The 21,680-nt window shown below is 35.9% G+C and overlaps 4 protein-coding genes and 1 long non-coding RNA gene across 7 annotated transcripts; 3 read left to right on the forward strand and 2 right to left on the reverse strand.

The window, feature by feature from the left end:
• Positions 1-575: 575 nt before the first annotated feature.
• Positions 576-9,168, forward strand: LOC149740237 (myosin-6-like). Its single transcript, XM_089872902.1, has 37 exons — positions 576-736; positions 801-907; positions 988-1,131; positions 1,195-1,351; positions 1,420-1,447; positions 1,532-1,628; positions 1,706-1,798; positions 1,870-1,933; positions 2,006-2,104; positions 2,180-2,283; positions 2,342-2,480; positions 2,585-2,703; positions 2,765-2,914; positions 2,984-3,154; positions 3,221-3,394; positions 3,451-3,583; positions 3,656-3,761; positions 3,827-4,000; positions 4,085-4,208; positions 4,276-4,412; positions 4,484-4,739; positions 4,813-5,055; positions 5,118-5,294; positions 5,367-5,747; positions 5,821-5,958; positions 6,031-6,265; positions 6,331-6,479; positions 6,544-6,710; positions 6,772-6,955; positions 7,027-7,192; positions 7,267-7,507; positions 7,586-7,778; positions 7,838-8,167; positions 8,247-8,417; positions 8,498-8,698; positions 8,760-8,901; positions 8,962-9,168. Exons 1-36 carry the CDS (start codon positions 643-645, stop codon positions 8,898-8,900), a joined length of 5,787 nt encoding a protein of 1,928 aa, XP_089729028.1. The 5' UTR covers positions 576-642; the 3' UTR covers position 8,901; positions 8,962-9,168.
• Positions 9,169-10,209: 1,041 nt separating this feature from the next.
• Positions 10,210-11,492, reverse strand: LOC149740238 (uncharacterized). The gene is made up of 3 exons (XR_016384443.1): positions 10,659-11,492; positions 10,537-10,593; positions 10,210-10,472 (listed from the first exon to the last, which is right to left on the reverse strand). It is a non-coding gene; the product is annotated as an uncharacterized LOC149740238 (long non-coding RNA).
• A 549-nt stretch (positions 11,493-12,041) lies between these two features.
• LOC149740239 (4-hydroxyphenylpyruvate dioxygenase-like protein) lies at positions 12,042-16,473 on the forward strand. Of its 3 annotated transcripts, none has more exons than XM_089872922.1 (7): positions 12,042-12,944; positions 13,275-13,537; positions 14,095-14,183; positions 14,403-14,508; positions 14,713-14,839; positions 15,280-15,455; positions 15,955-16,473. In XM_089872922.1, the coding sequence occupies exons 1-7, from the start codon at positions 12,600-12,602 to the stop codon at positions 16,034-16,036; spliced, it is 1,188 nt and encodes a 395-aa protein (XP_089729048.1). In that variant the 5' UTR covers positions 12,042-12,599; the 3' UTR covers positions 16,037-16,473. The 3 variants fall into 3 exon arrangements, with proteins under 3 accessions (XP_089729048.1, XP_089729046.1, XP_089729047.1); XM_089872920.1 differs by having other exon boundaries at positions 12,050-12,944; positions 15,886-16,473; XM_089872921.1 differs by having other exon boundaries at positions 12,055-12,944; positions 14,725-14,839; positions 15,886-16,473.
• A 335-nt stretch (positions 16,474-16,808) lies between these two features.
• On the forward strand, positions 16,809-19,264 carry LOC149740240 (uncharacterized). Its single transcript, XM_089872928.1, has 5 exons — positions 16,809-17,098; positions 17,187-17,325; positions 18,178-18,251; positions 18,487-18,643; positions 19,009-19,264. The coding sequence occupies exons 1-5, from the start codon at positions 16,962-16,964 to the stop codon at positions 19,231-19,233; spliced, it is 732 nt and encodes a 243-aa protein (XP_089729054.1). The 5' UTR covers positions 16,809-16,961; the 3' UTR covers positions 19,234-19,264.
• A 6-nt stretch (positions 19,265-19,270) lies between these two features.
• Positions 19,271-21,173, reverse strand: LOC149740241 (DNA-directed RNA polymerase II subunit RPB3-like). Its single transcript, XM_089872927.1, has 6 exons — positions 20,921-21,173; positions 20,623-20,748; positions 20,120-20,248; positions 19,931-20,060; positions 19,721-19,874; positions 19,271-19,528 (listed from the first exon to the last, which is right to left on the reverse strand). Exons 1-6 carry the CDS (start codon positions 21,041-21,043, stop codon positions 19,357-19,359), a joined length of 834 nt encoding a protein of 277 aa, XP_089729053.1. The 5' UTR covers positions 21,044-21,173; the 3' UTR covers positions 19,271-19,356.
• Between the last annotated feature and the right edge of the window lie 507 nt (positions 21,174-21,680).

Consider the following 21,680-nt stretch of genomic DNA (forward strand, 5'->3'; position numbering starts at 1 on the left):
CCAGGTCCAAATTTATACATAAACGCTTCAATGCAAACATACTGAATAATTGCTAGACCTACGAGAAGTCCAATTGGAAACGTTTATTTCGTTTAAAGGCAAAAATACATCAGTAACCATACTTAAAATGACACGGTCACGATCAAAACGGTAAATATCAAGTTGAATAAATATTCTTTGATCTAAGAAGATGTGTCAATGACATTGCTACGCTTTAAACGCGTTGCCATGTGGTCATCGTCGGCGTGCAATGGCGTTGACAGCTATAGGTGCAACACAATGCAGCTGCTTCTATGGTTCGTAGGTGACAATGGGCAGGCGGTATAAAAGCAGTAGATCTAAAGGCTTGAAACACACTTGAGTTGTACAACACTGCAGCAGGCCGCTTAGTACGTTCACAAACATAGTTCAAGTTTTCGGATCAGTTTAGAATTATCACCAGCTTATTGGACACGCTGGTGGCCTAATTGAATGCATCTCAAGTCTTAAGTCTTGACAGAAATCAATTCATAATAAACTTCTCATGAAATATATCATTGTTTTTGAGTTAAAACCGCGCAATTAGAAACAACCTTACCTAGTTTTGTTTTGGTATTTCTAGATTTTCTAATTAGTTAGTATTACTACAACTACTCTGTCAAGATGTCTTTCGATTACGAAGCATGCCAAGATGCAGCCCAGTACCTCCGGTTGAGCCGAGAGAAGATTATTGAAAACCAGACTCAGAAACCGGACGGTAAGTTCGTTAGGATTTTCTGACCAGTACAAAAAAGCATTGTGTAAATAAAAACTAAATTTAGGCAAGAAGTATGTTTGGTTCCCGGACAAAGCTGAAGCTTATGTGAAAGGAGAACTGATCAAGACTGAGAAAGGGAAATGTACTATCAAGTCAATCGCTGAGGGAAAGGTATAACAGATAACTGTGACATATGATAAGAATAATACAAAAAACGTTGCGGGGCTTTAAAATATTCTCTACTTTTTTAGGAAATGACAGTAAAAGAAGACGACCTCCAGGAGATGAACCCGCCTCGGTATGAGAAATGCGAAGACATGGCTGGCATGACCTTCCTCAACGAAGCCAGCGTTCTTAACAATCTTCGATCACGATACGAATCTTTCATGATCTACGTACGTCTTCTAATATATGTGATAAAGTAATCTCATATGTCTTACACGTTATTTTTCTATTAGACGTACTCCGGTCTCTTCTGTGTGACTGTTAACCCCTATAAGATGTTGCCCGTATACGCTCCCTACGTGATTGCTGCTTACAAGGGAAAGCGACGAACTGAGATGCCTCCCCATCTTTATTCCATCGCTGATAACGCTTACACCGAAATGTTGATGAGTAAGTTCGTGTGATTAGAACCCTTTTAACAAGTGATTTGAAATAATAAACACAATTATCTTTTTTAGATCGTGAAAACCAGTCCATGTTGATCACGTAAGTATATATTGAGAACAATTATGAGAATAAAACGCATATTGCTATATAACGGGTAAAAGTAAACACTAATGTATGTTATAGAGGAGAGTCTGGTGCGGGTAAAACTGTCAACACAAAGAAAGTTATTCAGTATTTCGCTTTGGTTGCTGCCTATGGATCTGCTCAAGATGACGGAAAGGTAAAATTTAAATCAATTATAGGTTGAAATGTGTATAATGCTCGACCTTAACCACTGACATTATAATACGCTAATAGGGTACACTTGAAGATCAAATCGTTCAATGTAACCCAGCTATGGAGGCTTTCGGTAACGCTAAGACTGTAAGAAACGATAACTCTTCCCGATTCGTAAGTATATAGATGCTAAATTGTTATAGGTGTCACATCAGGCTCTGTTTAATAACTTGATAAACTTCCAGGGTAAGTTTATTCGAATTCACTTTGGCAGCACTGGTCTTCTTGCGTCAGGAGACATTGAACACTGTAAGTTAATATCGTTATTTAAATATTGTATCTAAGACAACAGAATTGCTTACGCCTTTCATTACAATACAGATCTGCTTGAAAAATCCCGTGTGATCTATCAACAAGAGGGTGAAAGAAACTACCACATCTTTTACCAAATCATTTCTGGATCTAAACCAGAACTTATCGGCAAGTAGTAAAGTCTGAGCAAAAACAAAAGCAGTGTTATCTATAAACGAATAACGTATATTTCATATTCTATAGATCAACTGTTGGTTACTAAGGATCCATACGATTACAAATCCATTTCTCAGGGCGTAGTATCGGTTGATAACTTGGATGATGGTGCAGAATTGTTGCTTACAGACGTAAGTACAAATATTTCCATACAGTACAGGAGTTCTATTTTTTTTTACTTTTTCGCAGGATGCTTTCCGTGTACTCGGTTTCAACCAAGAAGAGATCACCGGAATTTACCGAATCATGGCTGGTATTATGCACCAACAGAATATGAAATTCAAGAACAAACAACGAGAAGAACAAGCAGAACCTGACGGCACAGAAGGTTATTTAATACGAAACATTTTGTAACTATAAATCACTTAATCCAAAAGACCTATACAGAAAACCTTTAAAAGATTCTTTTAACTTTATTTCATTCAACTACAGACGCCGACAAAGTTGCTTATCTTTTTGGGTTGAACTCTGCCGACTTTATCAAATACATTTGCCACCCTCGTGTAAAGGTTGGAAACGAATATGTTACCAAGGGACAATCTTGTAACCAGGTAAAGTACAAAATTAATACTGTCAGGAAAATGGTGTTTGAACAATTATAACCACGTTCAGGTGAGCTATGGTATGGGAGCTCTCAGCAAAGGTTTGTTTGGTCGTCACTTTGATTGGTTGGTCAAATTGATCAATCAAACTCTGAGCACCAAACTACCAAGAAGTTTCTTTATCGGAGTGCTGGATATTGCTGGTTTTGAAATTTTCGACGTAAGTACCCTAAGTTAAGTTAAGGGAAATGGTTGAAATATATGGCATTAACGGAACACATTTACACAGAGTAATAGCTTCGAGCAACTTTGCATTAACTTCACCAACGAAAAGCTTCAACAATTTTTTAACCATCACATGTTCGTTTTGGAACAAGAAGAATACAAGAAAGAAGGAATTGATTGGGTTTTCATCGATTTTGGAATGGATTTGGCAGCTTGCATTGAACTCATCGAAAAGGTTAATTCTAAACTAAATTAAATAAAGAATGAGCTTGAAAGTTACTTCTTTTTTCAAAAATTTTAGCCACTTGGAATTATGTCTATTCTTGAAGAAGAATGCATGTTTCCAAAAGCATCTGATGATACATTCAAAGACAAGTTATACCAGAATCACCTTGGCAAGAGCAAGGCTTTTGGAAAACCAGTAAAGAAGACAAAGTATGAAGCTCATTTCGAACTTTACCATTATGCTGGAACTGTAAGTTAAAGAACAAACTAAGTAATCACGGTATATATAACATTCTGCCATTATAGGTGGCATACAACATTTGCGGATGGTTAGAAAAGAACAAGGATCCACTGAACAACAGTGTCGTCGATCTTTACAAGAAAGCGTCATTAAAACTGATGCAAACTATCTGGGAAGGATATGTAAGCCCAGAGGAAGGTTTGTATAATATCCAAATTGTACCTAGAACGTTCTTTCATAGAATTACCTGGTAATAAATTCGTTTTACAGCTGCAAGTGGTGGCGGCAAAGGCGGAAAGAGAAAGAAGGGTGGATCCTTCATGACTGTATCATCACTCCACAGACAATCACTTAACAGTCTCATGACCAATCTTCGGTTTGTACCTAATATCTGACACATGCTAAAAGAAATGGGCTGAAAAATAAACATAACGTTTTTAGTTCGACTGCACCGCATTTCGTGCGTTGTCTTATTCCGAATGAACGAAAATGCCCGGGAGAGATGGAATCTCACTTGGTACTTCACCAGCTTCGTTGCAACGGTGTACTGGAAGGTATTCGTATCTGCAGAAAAGGTTTCCCAAACAGAGTTCCGTATGGAGACTTCAAGCAGAGGTATAAATAAAATTTGTCTGCCTCCATTATTATTTGTACTAATATTCTTCAATGTGTTCTATATACTAATGATAATGTATACAGATACCGAATCTTGAACCCCAATGCCGCTCCAGAAGGTCAATTCATGGATAGTAAGAAGGCATCAGAGAAGTTGCTTGGTAGTATTGACATCAACCATGAATCGTACAAGCTTGGTCATACTAAGGTACAATCTTTTTTAACAACGACTGCGAATTGCGAATTTGAACACAACAGCAACATTAATCATGCAGGTTTTCTTCCGAGCTGGTATGATTGGTAGATTGGAAGAGATGAGAGACAACAAGCTGGCATCTATCTTCAAACTTCTCCAAGCTCGTATGAGAGGAATGCTTATGAGAAAAGAATATCAAAAGATGATTGAAAGAAGGTAAAATGTATATGAGTTTCAGATTAACTCAATTGTAAACCAACACGCCTATTAACAAATCTGGTCTGCAGACAAGCGTGTCGAATCATTCAATCCAACTTACGAGCATTCTTCGGAATGGCTAACTGTGAGTGGATGAAGCTCATGTTCAAGATCAAACCTCTTCTGAAAACCGCCGAATCTGCAAAGGAGCTGGAAGAGATGGAGAAAGAATTCGCGGAAACAAAAGTAAACCTTGAAAAAGAAACCAAGCGAAGAAAGGAATTAGAAGAGATGCAAGTCTCTTTTGTTCAAGAAAAGAACGACCTTGTTATGCAATTGCAAGCGGTAAGCGTATATTTTTAAAGTTGTACACACTTGCGACTTATGAAGCCAATGTTCATAATGGTTTACATTGCAGCAACAAGATCAAATTGATGACGGTGAGGATCGATGCGATCAGCTCATCAAGACCAAGGTTGAGTTGGACGGAAAGATCAAAGAACTGACTGAAAGACTAGAAGACGAAGAAGAGCTCAATAATGAGTTGGTTTCTAAGAAGAGAAAACTTGAAGATGAATGTTCAGAGTTGAAAAAAGATATCGATGATCTTGAGATAACTTTGGCTAAAGTTGAAAAGGAGAAGCACGCAACCGAGAACAAGGTAAATATACATGTTGCTATTAGTTATTAAAATTCTATTAAACGTATATTTCTCTTCTTTAGCTAAAAAATCTCCAAGAAGAGTTAGCAACACAAGATGAACAGATCGCTAAGCTTCAAAAGGAAAAGAAAGCTCTACAGGAGGCCCATCAACAAACTCTTGATGATCTACAATCTGAAGAAGATAAAGTCAACAGCTTGACCAAACAAAAAGCTAAACTGGAACAACAAGTTGATGATGTAAGTAAACTAATTATTCAAATGAAATGAACTTAATGCAAGAATAAAACTAAATTGAACGCCGGGTTTTAGTTGGAAGCTTCTCTCGAACAAGAAAAGAAACTTCGAATGGAGCTTGAGCGAACCAAGAGAAAGTTGGAGGGTGATCTTCGTCTTACTCAAGAAACCGTTATGGATCTTGAGAATGACAAGCAGCGTCTTGAGGAGAAACTTAAGAAACAAGAATTCGAGTACAGTCAGCTTGCTACTAAGCTTGAAGATGAGCAAGCGCTTGTGTCTCAACTTCAAAAGAAGATAAAGGAGCTTCAAGCAAGAATTGAAGAGCTCGAAGAGGAATTGGAAGCAGAAAGAGCAGCTCGTGCTAAGGTTGAAAAGCAAAGAGCTGATCTATCTCGGGAATTGGAAGAATTGAGCGAACGACTTGAAGAAGCTGGAGGCGCAACTGCTGCTCAGGTTTGTATTCATCAAACAACCCTTGATTGCGTTTTCTATACTTTTTATTTAATTTAAATGGTGTTTTTAACAGATTGAGTTGAACAAACGACGTGAGGCTGAATTCGCCAAATTGCGTCGAGAACTTGAAGAATCGAATTTGGGACATGAAGCTACCGTTTCAACTTTGAGAAAGAAAAATGCTGACACCTCATCTGAAATGAGCGAACAGGTATTTTCGTAATGTTATATGTTGTTGGTGTTTGAGCAGAATTGTATTTAATTGTTTATTTTACAATTTAAGATCGACAATTTACAACGAGTAAAACAAAAGCTCGAGAAAGAAAAAAGTGAAATGAAAATGGAAATTGATGATCTCGCCTCTAACGTGGAGAGCGTCACGAAAGCTAAGCTTAACTACGAGAAAATGGCAAGAAACCTCGAGGAACAACTAAATGAAACAAAGATGAAGAACGACAACTTCACCAAGGAGGTTAACGAATTGAACGCAGCTAAAGCTCGTCTCTCTTCTGAGAATGGTAGGTTTAAAAAACTACAAATATTTTAAACTTTGATTATGTTGCTATAACAACTGAATGTTTAGGTGAATTTGGTCGACAACTTGAGGAACGTGAGCACTTGATGGCGCAACTTACTCGAAGCAAAAACAGTTCGTCTCAGCAAATTGATGAGTTGAAACGAGTTGTTGAAGAAGAGACCAAGGCTAAAGCCGCATTAGCACACGCTGTTCAGGTAATAATTATATACCTATTCTGGTAACAATTATATACCTAAATATGCTAACATTGCCAATCAGGCTTCTCGGCACGACAACGACCTCTTGCGGGAACAATACGAAGAAGAACAGGAAGCTAAAGCTGAACTTCAGAGAGCATTATCAAAAGCAAATGCTGAAGTTGCTCAATGGAGAAACAAATACGAAACTGATGCGATCCAAAGAACCGAAGAATTGGAAGAAGCAAAGTAAGTTCGAAAAATGACTGAAAAATATAAAACAGGTTCATTTAATAACTTTCATTACCAGGAAAAAGCTTGCCATTCGTCTACAAGAGGCTGAAGAACAGGTCGAAGCAATGCAAGCCAAAGCCTCTAGTCTTGATAAGACTAAGAACAGACTGCAGAGCGAACTTGAAGATTTGACCATTGATTTGGAAAAATCGAACTCAGCTGCTGCTGCTTTGGATAAAAAGCAAAGAAACTTTGATAAGGTAGGTAGTTTAAACACAGGGGTGTTTCACTCGGCGAGACATGATTTAATCATACATATTTTATTTGTTAGATTCTTGCCGAACATAAACAAAAAGCAGAAGAGATTCAAGTTGAGCTTGAACAATCGCAAAAGGAAGCCAGAAGTCTTTCAACTGAATTGTTCAAAATAAAAAACGCTTACGAAGAATCTCTTGACGCTCTTGAAACCGTAAAGAGAGAAAACAAGAACTTGCAAGGTTAGCAACGAAATAATTCCGAAAACTGATAACGTTCTTATTAAATCATATGTAAACAATATTTAATTTTTCAGAGGAAATTGCTGATCTCACCGATCAACTTGGAGAAGGAGGCAAAAGCATTCACGAGCTCGAAAAAGCAAAGCGAACGCTCGAACATGAACGAAACGAGATGCAGTCAGCACTTGAAGAGGCAGAAGGAGCTATTGAAGGTGAAGAATCAAAGGTTCTTCGTCTCCAGGTTGAGTTGGCGCAAATTAAACAAGAATTCGAACGTCGACTTGCTGAGAAGGAGGAAGAAGTTGACAACCAGCGGTACGTTAGTCAACATTTAATCTAAACATATTATTGGACCTAAATACACACTGAATAACATTATAAATTGTCGTACAGTCGCAACCAACAGCGATCAATTGAATCAATGCAAACCACTCTTGATTCTGAGAGTAAGGCCAGACAGGAAGCTGTGAGGATCAAGAAGAAGATGGAAGGAGATCTTAATGATCTTGAAATCCAACTTGGTCATGCCAACCGACAAGCCTCCGAAGCTCAAAAACAAGCCAAGTCTATTCAGTCCCACGTTAAGGTAAACATACAACGTAAACCTTTATGTATTTGAATTTATCAATGTATCTTCTTCTGCAGGATCTTGAAATGCAAGTGGATGAAGCTCAGCGACATGGTGAAGATCTTCAAGAACAATCAGCTGTGATTGAACGAAGAGGAAACCTTCTTACTGCTGAGATTGAGGAGCTCAGATCTGCTCTTGAGCAAGCAGAACGGGGAAGAAAACTGGCTGAGACCGAGCTTCTTGAGAGCAGCGAACGTTCTAATCTACTCCACACACAAAACACCGCTCTTATCAACCAGAAGCGAAAGTTGGAAGGAGAACTTCAAACCATGCAAGGAGAGGTTGAGGAATCCGTTCAAGAACAAAGGAATGCAGAAGACAAAGCTAAAAAGGCTATTGTTGATGTAAGTACATTTATTCAGGTTGTGTTATAGTTTATTTAAGATGAGGAAATGATCCTGATCCATTATACTTTACATACAGGCTGCTACCATGGCCGAAGAATTAAAGAAAGAACAAGATCTATCTTCTCATTTGGAGCGAATGAAGAAGAACATGGAACAAACTGTTAAAGATCTTCAACAACGTCTTGATGAGGCTGAAAACATCGCGCTCAAGGGTGGCAAGAAACAAGTGCAAAAACTTGAGACCAGAGTGCGTTTAGCTGCAACTTTATAAACGACATAGCCTATTAACGAATAGAACATGGTTATAACGGCGTTTGCTTTATTCAGATTCGAGAACTTGAGAACGAACTTGATTCGGAACAGCGTCGCAACGGTGACTCAGTGAAGGGACAACGAAAACTTGAGCGACGATTGAAGGAAGTGTCGTACCAAGGTGAAGAAGACAAGAAGAACTTAACACGCATTCAGGATCTAGTTGATAAACTACAGATCAAAGTGAAAACATACAAGAGACAAGCTGAAGAAGCGGTAACTTAAAGACATTAGACATGCGATATACAATACTTTATAATGTTGTTTTTCGTTATAGGAAGAACAAGCCAACACAAACTTGAGTAAATACCGCAAACTCCAGCACGAATTAGACGATGCAGAAGAAAGAGCAGAGATGGCCGAATCCCAACTCAACAAGATGAGATCCAAGGCTCGTGATTCGAAGGGTGCAAACTAAAGTATGTGTTTTAATTAACTATGGACTATTTCGTATGTATTAACTTATACTTTCTTTGCAGACCTTAAACTTGCTTATATTTAAATGACTCCGCGGAACAAAGTTTGAATTGATTTGCTTTAAATATCTTGTATTAGCATCTTGTATTAGGCAACCTAAATCACTGTGATTGTTAGAGAGAATGTGTAAATACGATGGTTTTCAGTGTGCTTCGAAGTATAAGATGTTTTTGCTTGCTTAAATGTAAATAAACAAATGTAAACTGGTATTTGGCTTTGTGATTCTATCAATCTACACCATATCGCCTGAAACAGTGGAACTATAGGTCTACACAGTATAAAAGACCAGTCTAACAATACCTCCTATATAAATGACACTGCGGTAAGCGCTACGTAATCAACGCACTTGTTTGTAAGCAGTTTTCTACCGCTCATGATTTGCTCAACGCGTATATAATTCTTGTCATACAAGGATGCCTGTAACTTGTGCCTTATTTCGGCAGCCTAGGCCAAAAGAATGCCGAATCTAGTACCTGGTTAAGTTTTAGTGTTTAACACTTATAGTCTATGAATTATTCCGCTGTAAGTCGTGCCGATTACGGGAATATATGCATGGCCTACTAAGGATGCCTACCAAAGATATCTTTAGTGGGCTATGTTATAAGTAAAAACAATTTCACTTCTATGCCACTTGAAATTAAAGAATATCGGTAAAAGTTTATAGCGGTGATTGCACCTAAAAGAGATAGATCATGATTTCTAAACAAAAATAAAAATTAGACTCCTTGGTAGATTTTTTTTCGTTAGTAGTTTAAAAAGTATAGATGTTTGGTTATTTCTTTATTGGTTAGTATAAAATCTATGGTTGGCAGTATATGGCGTTATACTTTTGCAAGTATAGCAGCCAAGCTTTATTCGCTTTTACGCAAGAAGTTATTATATACCCATAGCGTGGGTATGTCGACTGGATATCCGTAAAACGACTAAACAAGATTTAAAAGCCCCATCTTACCCGAAGATTTACCCCACCCTACTATGTACACCAGGGCATTTTGCACAACTAAAGTGTAGCTTAGTAAACAAATCGTCAGTTGAGCTTCAATACATTTCGATTTCTGGGATTAAGCCGCCATCAGAGTCCGGTCACATAATTAACTTGATAAATGGACCAGTGGTAATTAAACACGTAAAGGCGCAATGACGTCATTTGTAAAGTGACGTATAAAGATCTGACGTCACTTTTCCAAGACGTAAAGATCATCATAATACTACTAAGCAATGAAGCAGAGTTTAAGTATTTTTAAATTTTATTTCGCAACAATACGAAGAAAGTTACAGGAAACAAATTAAACGGCATAAATAGAGACAAGATTAAAAAAAACTTAATAGTTTATGTGGCTGGCGTTGGTGGAAAGCCAATACGGGACGAAAAGCCCCCAGCCAATGCTGGTATAGTGGGTGTCTACTCTTGTAAGAAAGCCCTTGCTGGACAAGAAAGGTAAAACAAACCATTAACCATATACGGAAAAAAGTACCTTGCACTTTTCTTCTGAAACATAATTCGCTGACTCTTCTGCAAAAAATGCAATCGTTAAGTATCAGTATATGTATATTAATTTATAACTTCATACTTATACCTTCATTTTTTATTTGTTCCGCAGCCCGCGTGATCCAATGGCGTCACGTACCATGTTCTGTAAACGCTAAGTTTAGAACTCTATTTAAAGCAAAATAACGTATGGTGAAACAATAAACGTACGAAATAAGATTCTTCTATGTGGCGTCATCACCACTTCGTGATGTCACATCATCGATGTTTCTAGATAAAGCTTATGTACGTGATAAAGTCAATTGTGATTCATACTTTACCAATTCTTTAATCTTCATGCTTCGCGCTCAAGGGGCAAATTTAATTAGAAAATAAAACTAATGCGCCTTTCGTCGACGCAAACGCCCATGCGGCCCCATGAAAAAAAACGAAGAACAGTCATGCATTGTTCAGCAATATAACATAACGAAACCAATGATCATTTACGCGAGTCAGCGAAATTTCAACGATTGTGTCGGTTTGTGACGTAACAGAACGCAGCGATTGTGAACGAGAGAGATAGGTGTGAAGCGCGAGTGACGTAATAATGAACCAACACGATTCCGGAAACAGCATGCGACAAGTAGTAATTTAAACTTAAACGTGTAAATAAAGCAAGGCACAAATCTTCATTTAAATTTATTATTGTATTATATATAAAGTGGTGCAATAATATTACTGTATATTATAGTATAAAGCTATAACATATGTTATATATAATTATATAGTACTAGTATGACATGGTAGAATACTTATGTAATCAAATATTACTTAACTCAAATCGTCCAAGAAAACTTTTTATATCTTCCAACTTGTTAACCTGATGTTGAACTAACTTGATTTAAAGTAGAACCTGGTTTAGAGCAGAGGCGTTTTATTCGCGGAGCAATCAAGGCAGGCGTAATCAGCTGATGCGAGGCGTCAGTCACGTGAGTAATCTAACAAATCAGCTTCAAGGATTAGATAGCGAGCTAATTGTGGCATCCGTTCAACATTGTGACGTAACACACTAATCGCCATTTTAGATTGTCGTTGCAAGGGCGAATTTAGCTTTAACAACGTTTCTATTATGGTATTGCGGCCAGGCAGGATTCACAGGGCGACTAATTTCACATATAATCTCAGCATATTAATAGCTTAGTGACTTTTCCAAAGTCTCCGGATTTTTGTGTATTATATATTTGATTGTGGTAATAAACAAGACACAAATAATCACGCGACCACACAATAATGTATACTCCTATTTCTGTAAAATAACATTCAAATGGAGTTTATATGTTCTGTGTTTACAACAAGTCACTTGTTTTAAAAGGTTATATGTTCTGTGTTTACAACAAGTCACTTGTTTTAAAAGGTTATATGTTCTGTGTTTACAACACGTTACTTGTTTTGAAATGGAAATGAATCAACGTCACGCCAGGAAATGGCACCTTGATCATCGGTCGGTGCCTATAAGCTATACATAACCAGAAAACGCATACAGGAGTCGTTTTAACATTTAAAATATAAATTCTTAAAATCTCGTTTTTTTAGAAAGAAATCTAGGAGTTTAGGTAGAGTAAATTAGTATTTTGACTGGTTTTCAGCGTACGGTGCGATTTAACAGGTTACTTTATGTTGCGCCGATTAATACTAGCAGCAAACAGCTGGTTCTTTTGTGCGGATTGCGCGTGTTCGCGGATATTTTCTCAAATATAGTTCGAAATTGTAAAGGGTTGCTATTAAATGATTCGTCTTATTAATACCACCCCATGGCCTACTAAAGATCTAACTTGATTTTCAAGGCGTACAATTTTTTGGTTTTATTTGTATGTCTTTCTAACAATAAATTCATTTAATAATCCAAATTAATTTGCACTGTCCCGTCTTGCCCCGCTTGTTTTGGAATCGCTAAAATTACACCGTATGTGCGAATCACTAAATAACTACTCGTATGTTTTAATATATTTATTCGAAGCATTGTCAATTAATAAAGTCATGGTAGTACCATAGATACTCTAACACGCATTAGAGTATCTATCGTAGTACTAATTTCTGGTATCATAGTGCAATTGAAAATAATTCAACATAGTTCAATTTTTACATATGTAGTCTATACATGTTCTTACAAGAATGTATCACACCATACACCACATTAGATATTCTGTCAAAAATGTTGAGAAATTCTCTTCATTTTTGATAAATCAACTAAAGTTCAAGAAGTATGCCACCCCCAAGGCGTCTAAATGTCCACTGCAGTCAAAAACAACGGTATTACGCCATGCTGATGTGATTTTTATTATTGACGAATTAAAAGAAGGAGCAGAACCTTGTTGCGGCAATTTCTTCTGCCATAGAAATAACAATCACCCTGTGAACACAGCGTGTGATGTTTGTTTGCAAACTTCACAAGTAGATTTTATATTACAAAGAGGAAAATCTGTTTCTTCAGAAAATATTCATAGAGAAACCGACCATGTGAGTTGACAACTCTTCCCATGGTAATGATAAAGAATGTTTGTGTGTGACTATTTTGTAATATTTTTAATTTGATACAATGTGTTTTCTCATTACTTCAACATAGGGTTTCTTACACTGTGTCATGGCACATCGGCATGTTATAAAACTTAAAACGAGAGTTTTTCACTAATTTAAAACGGTTTCTATACATAGAATTTAAAAGAAAATTATATGAAAAAGTTTTGTCCTATGCAAAAGTGTTTATATATCTAAAATAAGTTGTATAATCGATAATTGTTTCACTTTTACATATTGTTTTGGAACCCAGTGTAATGTCATTGATTGCAGATTGGGGACAAAGATGGAATTGTGAGTTATGCGATCATCAAATCACCGGTGGGCAACCTTCAACATACTTTGATTGACTTGACCAAATATGAAGGTGCCTTTCTCCCTGGCTTTGAGGTTGATCAAGCATGGAAAGCTGAAGAGAACCCCCAGTTTATGACAGCTGTGGATCATATTGCTTTTGCACTCAAGTTAGAACACACTGATGAGGTGGTACAGTGGTATAATCATTGTCTGGGATTCAGTAGAATGATAATTAACATGTAAGTATCTAAATTGCTAAATTTCTAAATTTTATAAATTTATGTCAATAAACTGTAAAAATTTATGTCTGTCGCGGAATGGGAGCCAACAGAATATTTAAAAATAAATATTGCAATTGTAGCAGCAATGTTCTTGATGTACGATAACATCAAATCATTATTTGCCATTATCTGTTTACCATCTTCACATCTTTTATTGTGCCCAGTGTTTCTAGGATTTGTGTTTACTTGTCACCTCCTTTTGTAATCAAGTTGCATTTGTGTTTTGTTGCTCCATTTCTTGGAACAACAGAGCAGTAAAAATAATAAGTGCACCTATGTCCCTGTAATACAAGCGCATATATATATATTTTGATTTATTTTAAAAAGTTAAAAACACCTGAAAGTGTTAATTTAGGCCAAGTTGTAAAAATTAAAGAATTGTTGCTAATTGCTATTTATAATTTTGTTTGTAATTGTGTTGTCTATAAAAACACTACTTCAAATAAAGTAAATGTGTCTGTTTATTGTTTAAAACATCTTGTTTGTGTAAACTTTGGTAATGTTCTTTCCTTCAGTGAAGAAGACTTTGACGATGGTTTTGTTGTAAAAGAAGGAACGCGTGGATTAAGATTAAAAGCTGTGCTTGGACCACAACATTTGGAAGGTACACTGATAATGGTGTATGTTTTTAATGTTAAAGCCAATCAATGGACACTGTACAGAAAACTGGAGTCCCAATCTGAAACTTAAACTATAGAAAGTAAATTAAAAACTGTGAGAAGATCCATTATCTTTAAACTACCATTCCAGTTACGCTAATTTTAATAACGCAATTCCTTTATGAACTAATTAACTTGTTAACATACCATGATCATTGTTACAGAACAAAAGTTAAAAAACAAAGTTCCACAAGTTCCAAAGTTTGTACTTTGTGAAGCACTCCAGCTGGATAAGAAAAGTCTAATGGAAGAGTTTTTTTCTATGCATCAGTGAGTATTAATAGTACATGTAAAATTCCAATACCTTCAAAATAACCGTTATCCCCTGACAAGCCAATATTTTGTTTAACTAAGCTTAGTCACAAATGATAGAGGAGTTATTTAAAATATACTAATTACAATATGTGCTCATTCATTAGAGCTTTGCTTTCTTGCTTTATAACATACAGCAGTGTCTGTTACATAATAATACAGTTATCTTATCAGGGGTGAAGGAGTTCAACACATTGCCTTCTCCACTAATAATATCGTGGATGCAATTTCTCATTACAAAGCAAGTGGTTTGCAATGTGTGTTACCTCCAGATGCATATTATATAGAGGTAAGTAATTTATTCTGTAAGTGTAAACCAACACATATAAGTCACTAGGATACTATTGAAGTGTAGAGTTGTTACATTGCATGCTAATGCCTTCATGTAAAGCTGCAGACATTGCCCCAACCCAGTGGTTACTAAATGTGTTGTAGCACCCTAGGTGTTACAGGCCAACGGTTCCATGACATGCCCCACTGTAGGACCTTACTTACAAATAACAAAAAGAAATACCATTCTGTATTCTCTAACCATATCCACAAGAACATAGGTGGTCATATAGATACTTTTTCGTCAAACAGTTGGTATTGTTGTTTTTGCCATGATTTTTTCAACATTAGTCAATTAGTCGATCATTGTACTAAAAGGGTTAATTAATATTATGCTAATTATTTTAATAAGTGCTTACTCATTGGAGCTTTGCTCTCTTGTTTAATTTATCTTTACAGAACTTTTCACGAAATGAAGTCGAAGATTTAAACTTAACAGTGGAAACTTTAAAAGCAAATAATATTTTACTTGAAAGAAACCAAGGAGAAGCAGAAAGTGGAAGTGACTGGTGCGAATTAAACTTTGGTGTGAGTGGATTAGAAGAGCAAAAACAACATTTGAAAAACACAAACTGGTATTACATTGTTTGTAGTAGATTTTATTCTTTACAAAATAGTAAAATTGAAATGGCAACAACAGTCGTTAAAACTTGGGTGTTCCGTTTCATACACCTTATGGTCATTTCCGAGTAACTATTTATGGGGTCCGGCGCCTTGGCTCAGTGGTTTAGGTGCCTGCATCAAAAAGCAAAGTGTCCCGGTTCGATGCTCGACGAAGGTACTAACAAATGGTGCAAAAAATACGCGTCTGAGTTCGATGCGTGTCGCGGCACTATGGTCGCACAAAGGACTTAATGGGCTTTCCGGGTGTTGGGGTAATATGGGCTAAATCTGGCTTAAATCCCAGGTCCTTGACAAGGACCTCACTTCTAAATAATCACAAAAAAAAAAACATATATGGAACTTAATAGTAGGATATTTGTTTTATAGTCCATTTTTATTCAGGTTCATCATGCAAGCGTTTACAAATCCAGTGTTTGAAGAAAAAACTTTGTTTTTTGAATTAATTCAAAGGTTTCAGACGATATCAGGTTTTGGAGCGGGAAATATCGGTGCCTCGTGGCGTGCAGCTCAAAAGGATTGGTGTGATAAATAGTTCAACATAGTTCGATTCTTACATATTCATTCTACCTATATTTCCATTCTTTAATGCTACCATTGAGTGACATTTTATTTAAGTATACCAGTATTCCCCACCAATATAGGTTAAAGTTAAACTATAATCGAGATACCATTTCTTCATAATGCTTATTAATCATCTGATATATTAAATAAAGATTATCTGTATTCCTTAATCTCTTGGTATATTAACTGTATTAACATAGCCTGATTTTATGTTGCACACCCCTAAATTTTCCACTTCTAAAATTAGTATTCCCATTTGCATGTCCTACTAGGCTACTATTACAAATATTTAGCCCTTTGTTTGTTTTTTTTAAATATTAGTGTAAAAATTGCTCTGAGCCGTTTGCATGTTGTATACTCTTAACCCACTATTAAACCATTTATGCAAGAAATAAATATCAAAACTGTTTTTTTGTTTTTCTGTTTTAAAAAGAGCACTTTCATGATTATGTCTAACGAAACTTTCTACAAAAAAATCTTATAAAATATAGTTTTACGACCATGTAGCCTAATACTAGCCACCATCAAACCAACGTAAAGTCCTGTGTGCGGATCCGTACACTGCATATCGGACAGTAATCTATTCAACATATTGTCCCTTTGTTATGCGTTTCAACTGACGATATGACGTCGTAGTTTTCGTGCCCATTCATTAGAGCTCATCATGTTATCTCAAACGAGTACCTGACAAATAAAAAACATTCATAGGTCCACCATAGATACCACTAACGTGCCCAATAAATGATCAATGCATGGTAAACACGTGATATCAGGCATGAATGCACACGTTTTTGTTTATATGTATTGTGTATAAACGTTGTAAATGAATTAAGCGATTGTGTTTTAAGAGCTTATTCTTAGTTGTTGAAGCAATAACTACAAAAAAACAACGCAACATGTCTGTTACAAATTATATTCAATTACGTTTGGCCCGAATATGCACACGGGGTTTTCATAATTCTGCTGCAAACTTGGTTAAAAACAGCTATCCGTTAAAACCATCCTCCATCAACGAAACAGCAAAAAAATTAGGGTAAGTTTTTATATGTTCGTTGTAACAAATCTGTTATACTTGTCGTCAATTTCACAATTTATTTAAATCTGTTCTGTCACAATTTTAGGTTTACAAATGCCAAAGAAATGTATCCAGAGTACCCACTTGAAGAACCACCTAAATTATGGATGATAACCCAAGTCCAACGTTTAAACTCTCGGCCATACTGGGAGAAGGAAGCCATGAAAGAACTCGGTCTATATCGGGTGTGTAGTTTTTCATATACGTAACATTAATTAAGGAAAGACTAGCTTGCTTTTCCATGGAGGGGGGAAGGGGTAATCCTTTAGCTGGTGGCCACCTGAAATTTTGGTTTCAAAATGTTCCTTAGGTCTCACTGATACTCATTGTATAATTTTTTTTTGAAAAAACTTGGGCGTTCGTGTCGAAAATTAACTTTGAAAGTGCGCGAAATCGTGCTGCGTCACTGTATTTTCCACATCAGCCGTTATGAATTAAACCAAGGTTGGATTATTACGTCATAGAATGCGTATTGTTACGTTTGATTCCTACGTTAAAACAGTGGGGAAAAACAAGGCTATACCGTCTTATAACGTATGTAATATACCACTATTGTGACGTAACAGACCGCAATTGTGACGTAATAAATCGTTAACCTTACGCAAATCAGACGAATTACGGTGACACAGCATGTTGTTGCGCATTTTTAAAGTTAATTTTCAACACGAACGCCCGACTTTTTTGAAAAAAAAATTAGACAGCAGGTATCAGTGAGGGCTATAGAACATTTTGAAACCAAAATTTTAGGTGGCCACCAGCTAAAGGATTACCGGGAGAAGGTTTTATTTATTATTTTTGTTTTTATAATTGCCATTTGTTTTTATTTCTCTATGTATATCAGTTATTTCTTTTCAAAGTAAAGCATTTATCAATACACAGACTAAATGTGGATTGTGACACACAATATTATTTGGCATTGTACTCACTCTTTATTTAGATGACCCAGCCCTGTCTTATTATAAAGAGTGCAAACAGTAGTCTGCGTTCTAGCTAGCAATGTTTGTATTAGTACTTTAATCTAACCCAAGAAATTTTAGGTAAATGATATCAGCATTCAAATCAATTCACCAAAGATGAACGAAATTTTATGGGGCATTAAACATTTAATCAAGTAGGTAGAACTCATAGGTTTCAATACAAACTTAACAGCCACTGCATTTTGTTGTTAGTGTTCATTTTAAATTTTAACATCCTTAAAGATTGTTTACTTTAACACTGAATGCAACTGTCTTATATAAACATACAACTTATTTTTTGCTATTTTTCGTAACATGTTCTAATTTTCTATTAAAAATGGCTGGTTAATAAAGTAAAAAAATGTACCAGCCTGGACGCTTCATTTTTAGAATACAACCTGTCCGCATGCCACAAGGTGAACCCACCAAATCAGATATTGGGTATACGCAGCTGAAGTTGAATGGTGAATTTGAAATTAAGAAAAGAGTTGAATGTATAGAAAATCCAGAGGATGTGGTTCCAGTGGCACCAGAGGAAGAATGGAAGGTGAGAGTCGTTTAAAGTCGTGAATGAAGTTTGCCACACTATTATGGCGCCAATGAGTCAAAAGTATCCTGATGATGAAGTAATGGGTCAGAATTATATAACTTGTTGCTGCCATGCACATTATAAATTTAAAACAGCTCCAATGGCAGTTTATTCTGGTACAGACATCCTGTTCAAGTCATGTTTATCAGGGTATATACTCTACAGCACTGAAAAAATAAATGATAACGCCATAGAAGCTGTTGTAAAAATCATGATTCGGAAGTTTGTTTTTGGTAAAACAACTTTAAAAAACATATAAAATCTTCTTTAAAATAGTAAATCATGGTATTTAGGTAAATAAGTTGAAAATTTGTTAAACAAAGGTTGTGGATGGATTCCGAACTTGCAAGAACTGCAGACAGAAGCGATGCCTAGCGTTACAGATGTGTCAAAAACTCTGGTTTCAATATGGGAAGAACAATCTTGAAAGAATAGGACCTGTATTATTCAACTATGTAGAAAATCCACTAAAGAAACAGAAGGCAATAGAAGAAAATCAATTAAAAACTGAAAAGGGTAGTAATAATATCAGAGAATCTGCTGTTTGATGAATAAACAACACTTTTTGTAGCTTAAAAACTTAGGTTATTTTTTTAAGATGTATTTCGGCAGTATAAAAGTTCACATCAAATATTTCATGAATTTGTACAAAAATATTCAATCCATAGCAGCTAGTTAATGGTCAGGCCATCTTGTTGAAGCTCTTGGCTATGCTGGGTCTGTAGGTCACTAAGTTTTTTCTTTAACACTGCAAGTCCATTTAGTACAATATTTTCTGGTCTCAGTGCACCAGTGGATTCAACATTGAAGAAAAATTTGTTTGGTTTTCCATGCGGGTCAAAACTGGTAATAAAAACGAAGATGTAAAATACCGAAAAAAGACAAACATAGTTTTGTTTGAAGGGAAATGCGAAAACTCTGGCCTAAATTCCAAGTTTCATTGTGAACTACACGTCTACACCGTAGAACCTAACATAATGTTCAAACCTAATTTCACTTCTCAACAAACGCTTCTTATGTTTTACAACAACTTACTCTGCCTGGTATTTGTCTTCATCATCTGCAAGTTCTGAGTATTCACTTTTAGGCCATTCCTCTGGTTTTGGATATGTTGTGTGCCGTAACGCATTGTCAGGATCATATTCGAATGCAACTGCACTCACACATTGCCACTTTGCGTGTTCTTTTCCTGTAAAAAATCATCAAAATGACTACTATTTCTGGCGAAGTCAGCAAGTTTTATACCAAACCCCTTCTTTGCGAATGCTTTAAATTTCAACGATTGTCCTTTTCGAAGTTTTGCAATCAAAATATCATCTTGTTCACCAAAACTTTTACTGCTGTCTCCACGACTCCTGGATGTGATAGGAACCACCTACATCCAGTACAACAGTGAAATCAAAACTCTACAGAGCTCTTTGGTTAAGTCTGTACCTTAGGGTTCATAGATATCAGATCACGGGTTGTAACTTGCCTAGTACCTTCCCCTGTACATTTTACATCAAGGTAAAATTCCACGGAACAGTCTTGGCAGAAATCATCACACATGCAATCACGAGAATACTGAATGAAAATTTTAAATAAATTAATAGCTAAGCATATAGGAGATCATGATGTACACCAGTTAAGGTTGAAGATATAGATAACTTATTCATGCTTGCATGGTTAGACAACTTTATTCCTGCATAGAAAGAGTCATACGATGTTTTATTGGCAGCTTTATACATATCATGTTCTTTTTATAAGTTATCATGCATGTAACTTTGTAGTATTGTTTGTGCTTTCTGTATAGCTCTTATTTGAACAACCGATTAGTGGCCACTGGGTAGTGTAATAAGCTTTGTTCTTGCACAAAAATCAAACCCATTATCACAATGGTAGCAACACCATGTCTTATACAGCTTAGCAAAACCTGTTCAAAATAATGAAAATATTACTTGTATTTTGTCAACCACATCATCTGAGGTAAGCGGTATGAGTCCAATTCGATGCGACAAAAACTCGTCATTTAAAACTGATGAATTTTCTTCAATTTGTATCCAATCAATCGCTAAGGTTGGTACCTAAGGAACAAAAAAAATTTGAATAACATATGAATGCTAGGCTGTTTAATTAGGTACACGTACAGATACAGAGCAGTGTGGCGAACCTTATGTGTCTCTCAATTGTTTCATTTAATAACAGTTGCAGTTTCAAAATATTATACGCTATAATATTCGCTAATATATTACTCACTTCCGCAATGAAAACTCGTCGTACAGAGTTCGCTGTGCTAAGATCTGTATCTTCTACTACGAATTTAACGTTGTCTTCTGTCAGTTCAGTGATTGAAACTGTTGGCTGATTCGCGAATGGCATAACTATTAAACTGGTAGATCGCAAACTGTTCGTGATGTTATAAAAATCAATACGGCTCTTGTCTTTGAACCTCTTTAATTAACAGCCGAATCGCACTCTTTCTAGTCTGTCAATCAAATGTTCGCATGGATAATAAAAATCTTGCAAAAGAAAATAAAAATCGTATACATTTTTTATGCGACAATCTTTTTAAAAATATTCTATTATCATTATAAATTAACTCTGAGTATGTTTTACAGCAACAAAATAATTTAGTATTATTATAAATGTAATTCAAAACAACGATTTAAGACCTTCAATGTCTTTCTTGGCATATTGTCATAAATTTGGTATATTTGCATTTGGGAAATCCCCTGATTATACATACCATGTTTACATCAGAGCCATAGAAATACCGAGTAGTCCAACCCATTGTTACGTAAAACACAAATTGAACGGCAATTTGGGTCCAAAATAACACAGTAGGTATAGGGAAAATGTATGTTTTTCGGTAAATTACAGAAAAACTTGGGCCTAAAAACGAATTTAAAGGTTGAAAAATGTAAAAAACATGTGTTATTTGTTTTCTGTGTCAAAAAAAGTCAAAAATTAGAATTAGAAGCGGTTGATTTGCGACATTTTAGTCATTTAATGCGGC

This window comes from Ciona robusta, chromosome 2 (genome assembly GCF_009617815.1).
Source record: "Ciona robusta chromosome 2, ASM961781v2".
NCBI lineage: Eukaryota > Metazoa > Chordata > Ascidiacea > Phlebobranchia > Cionidae > Ciona > Ciona robusta.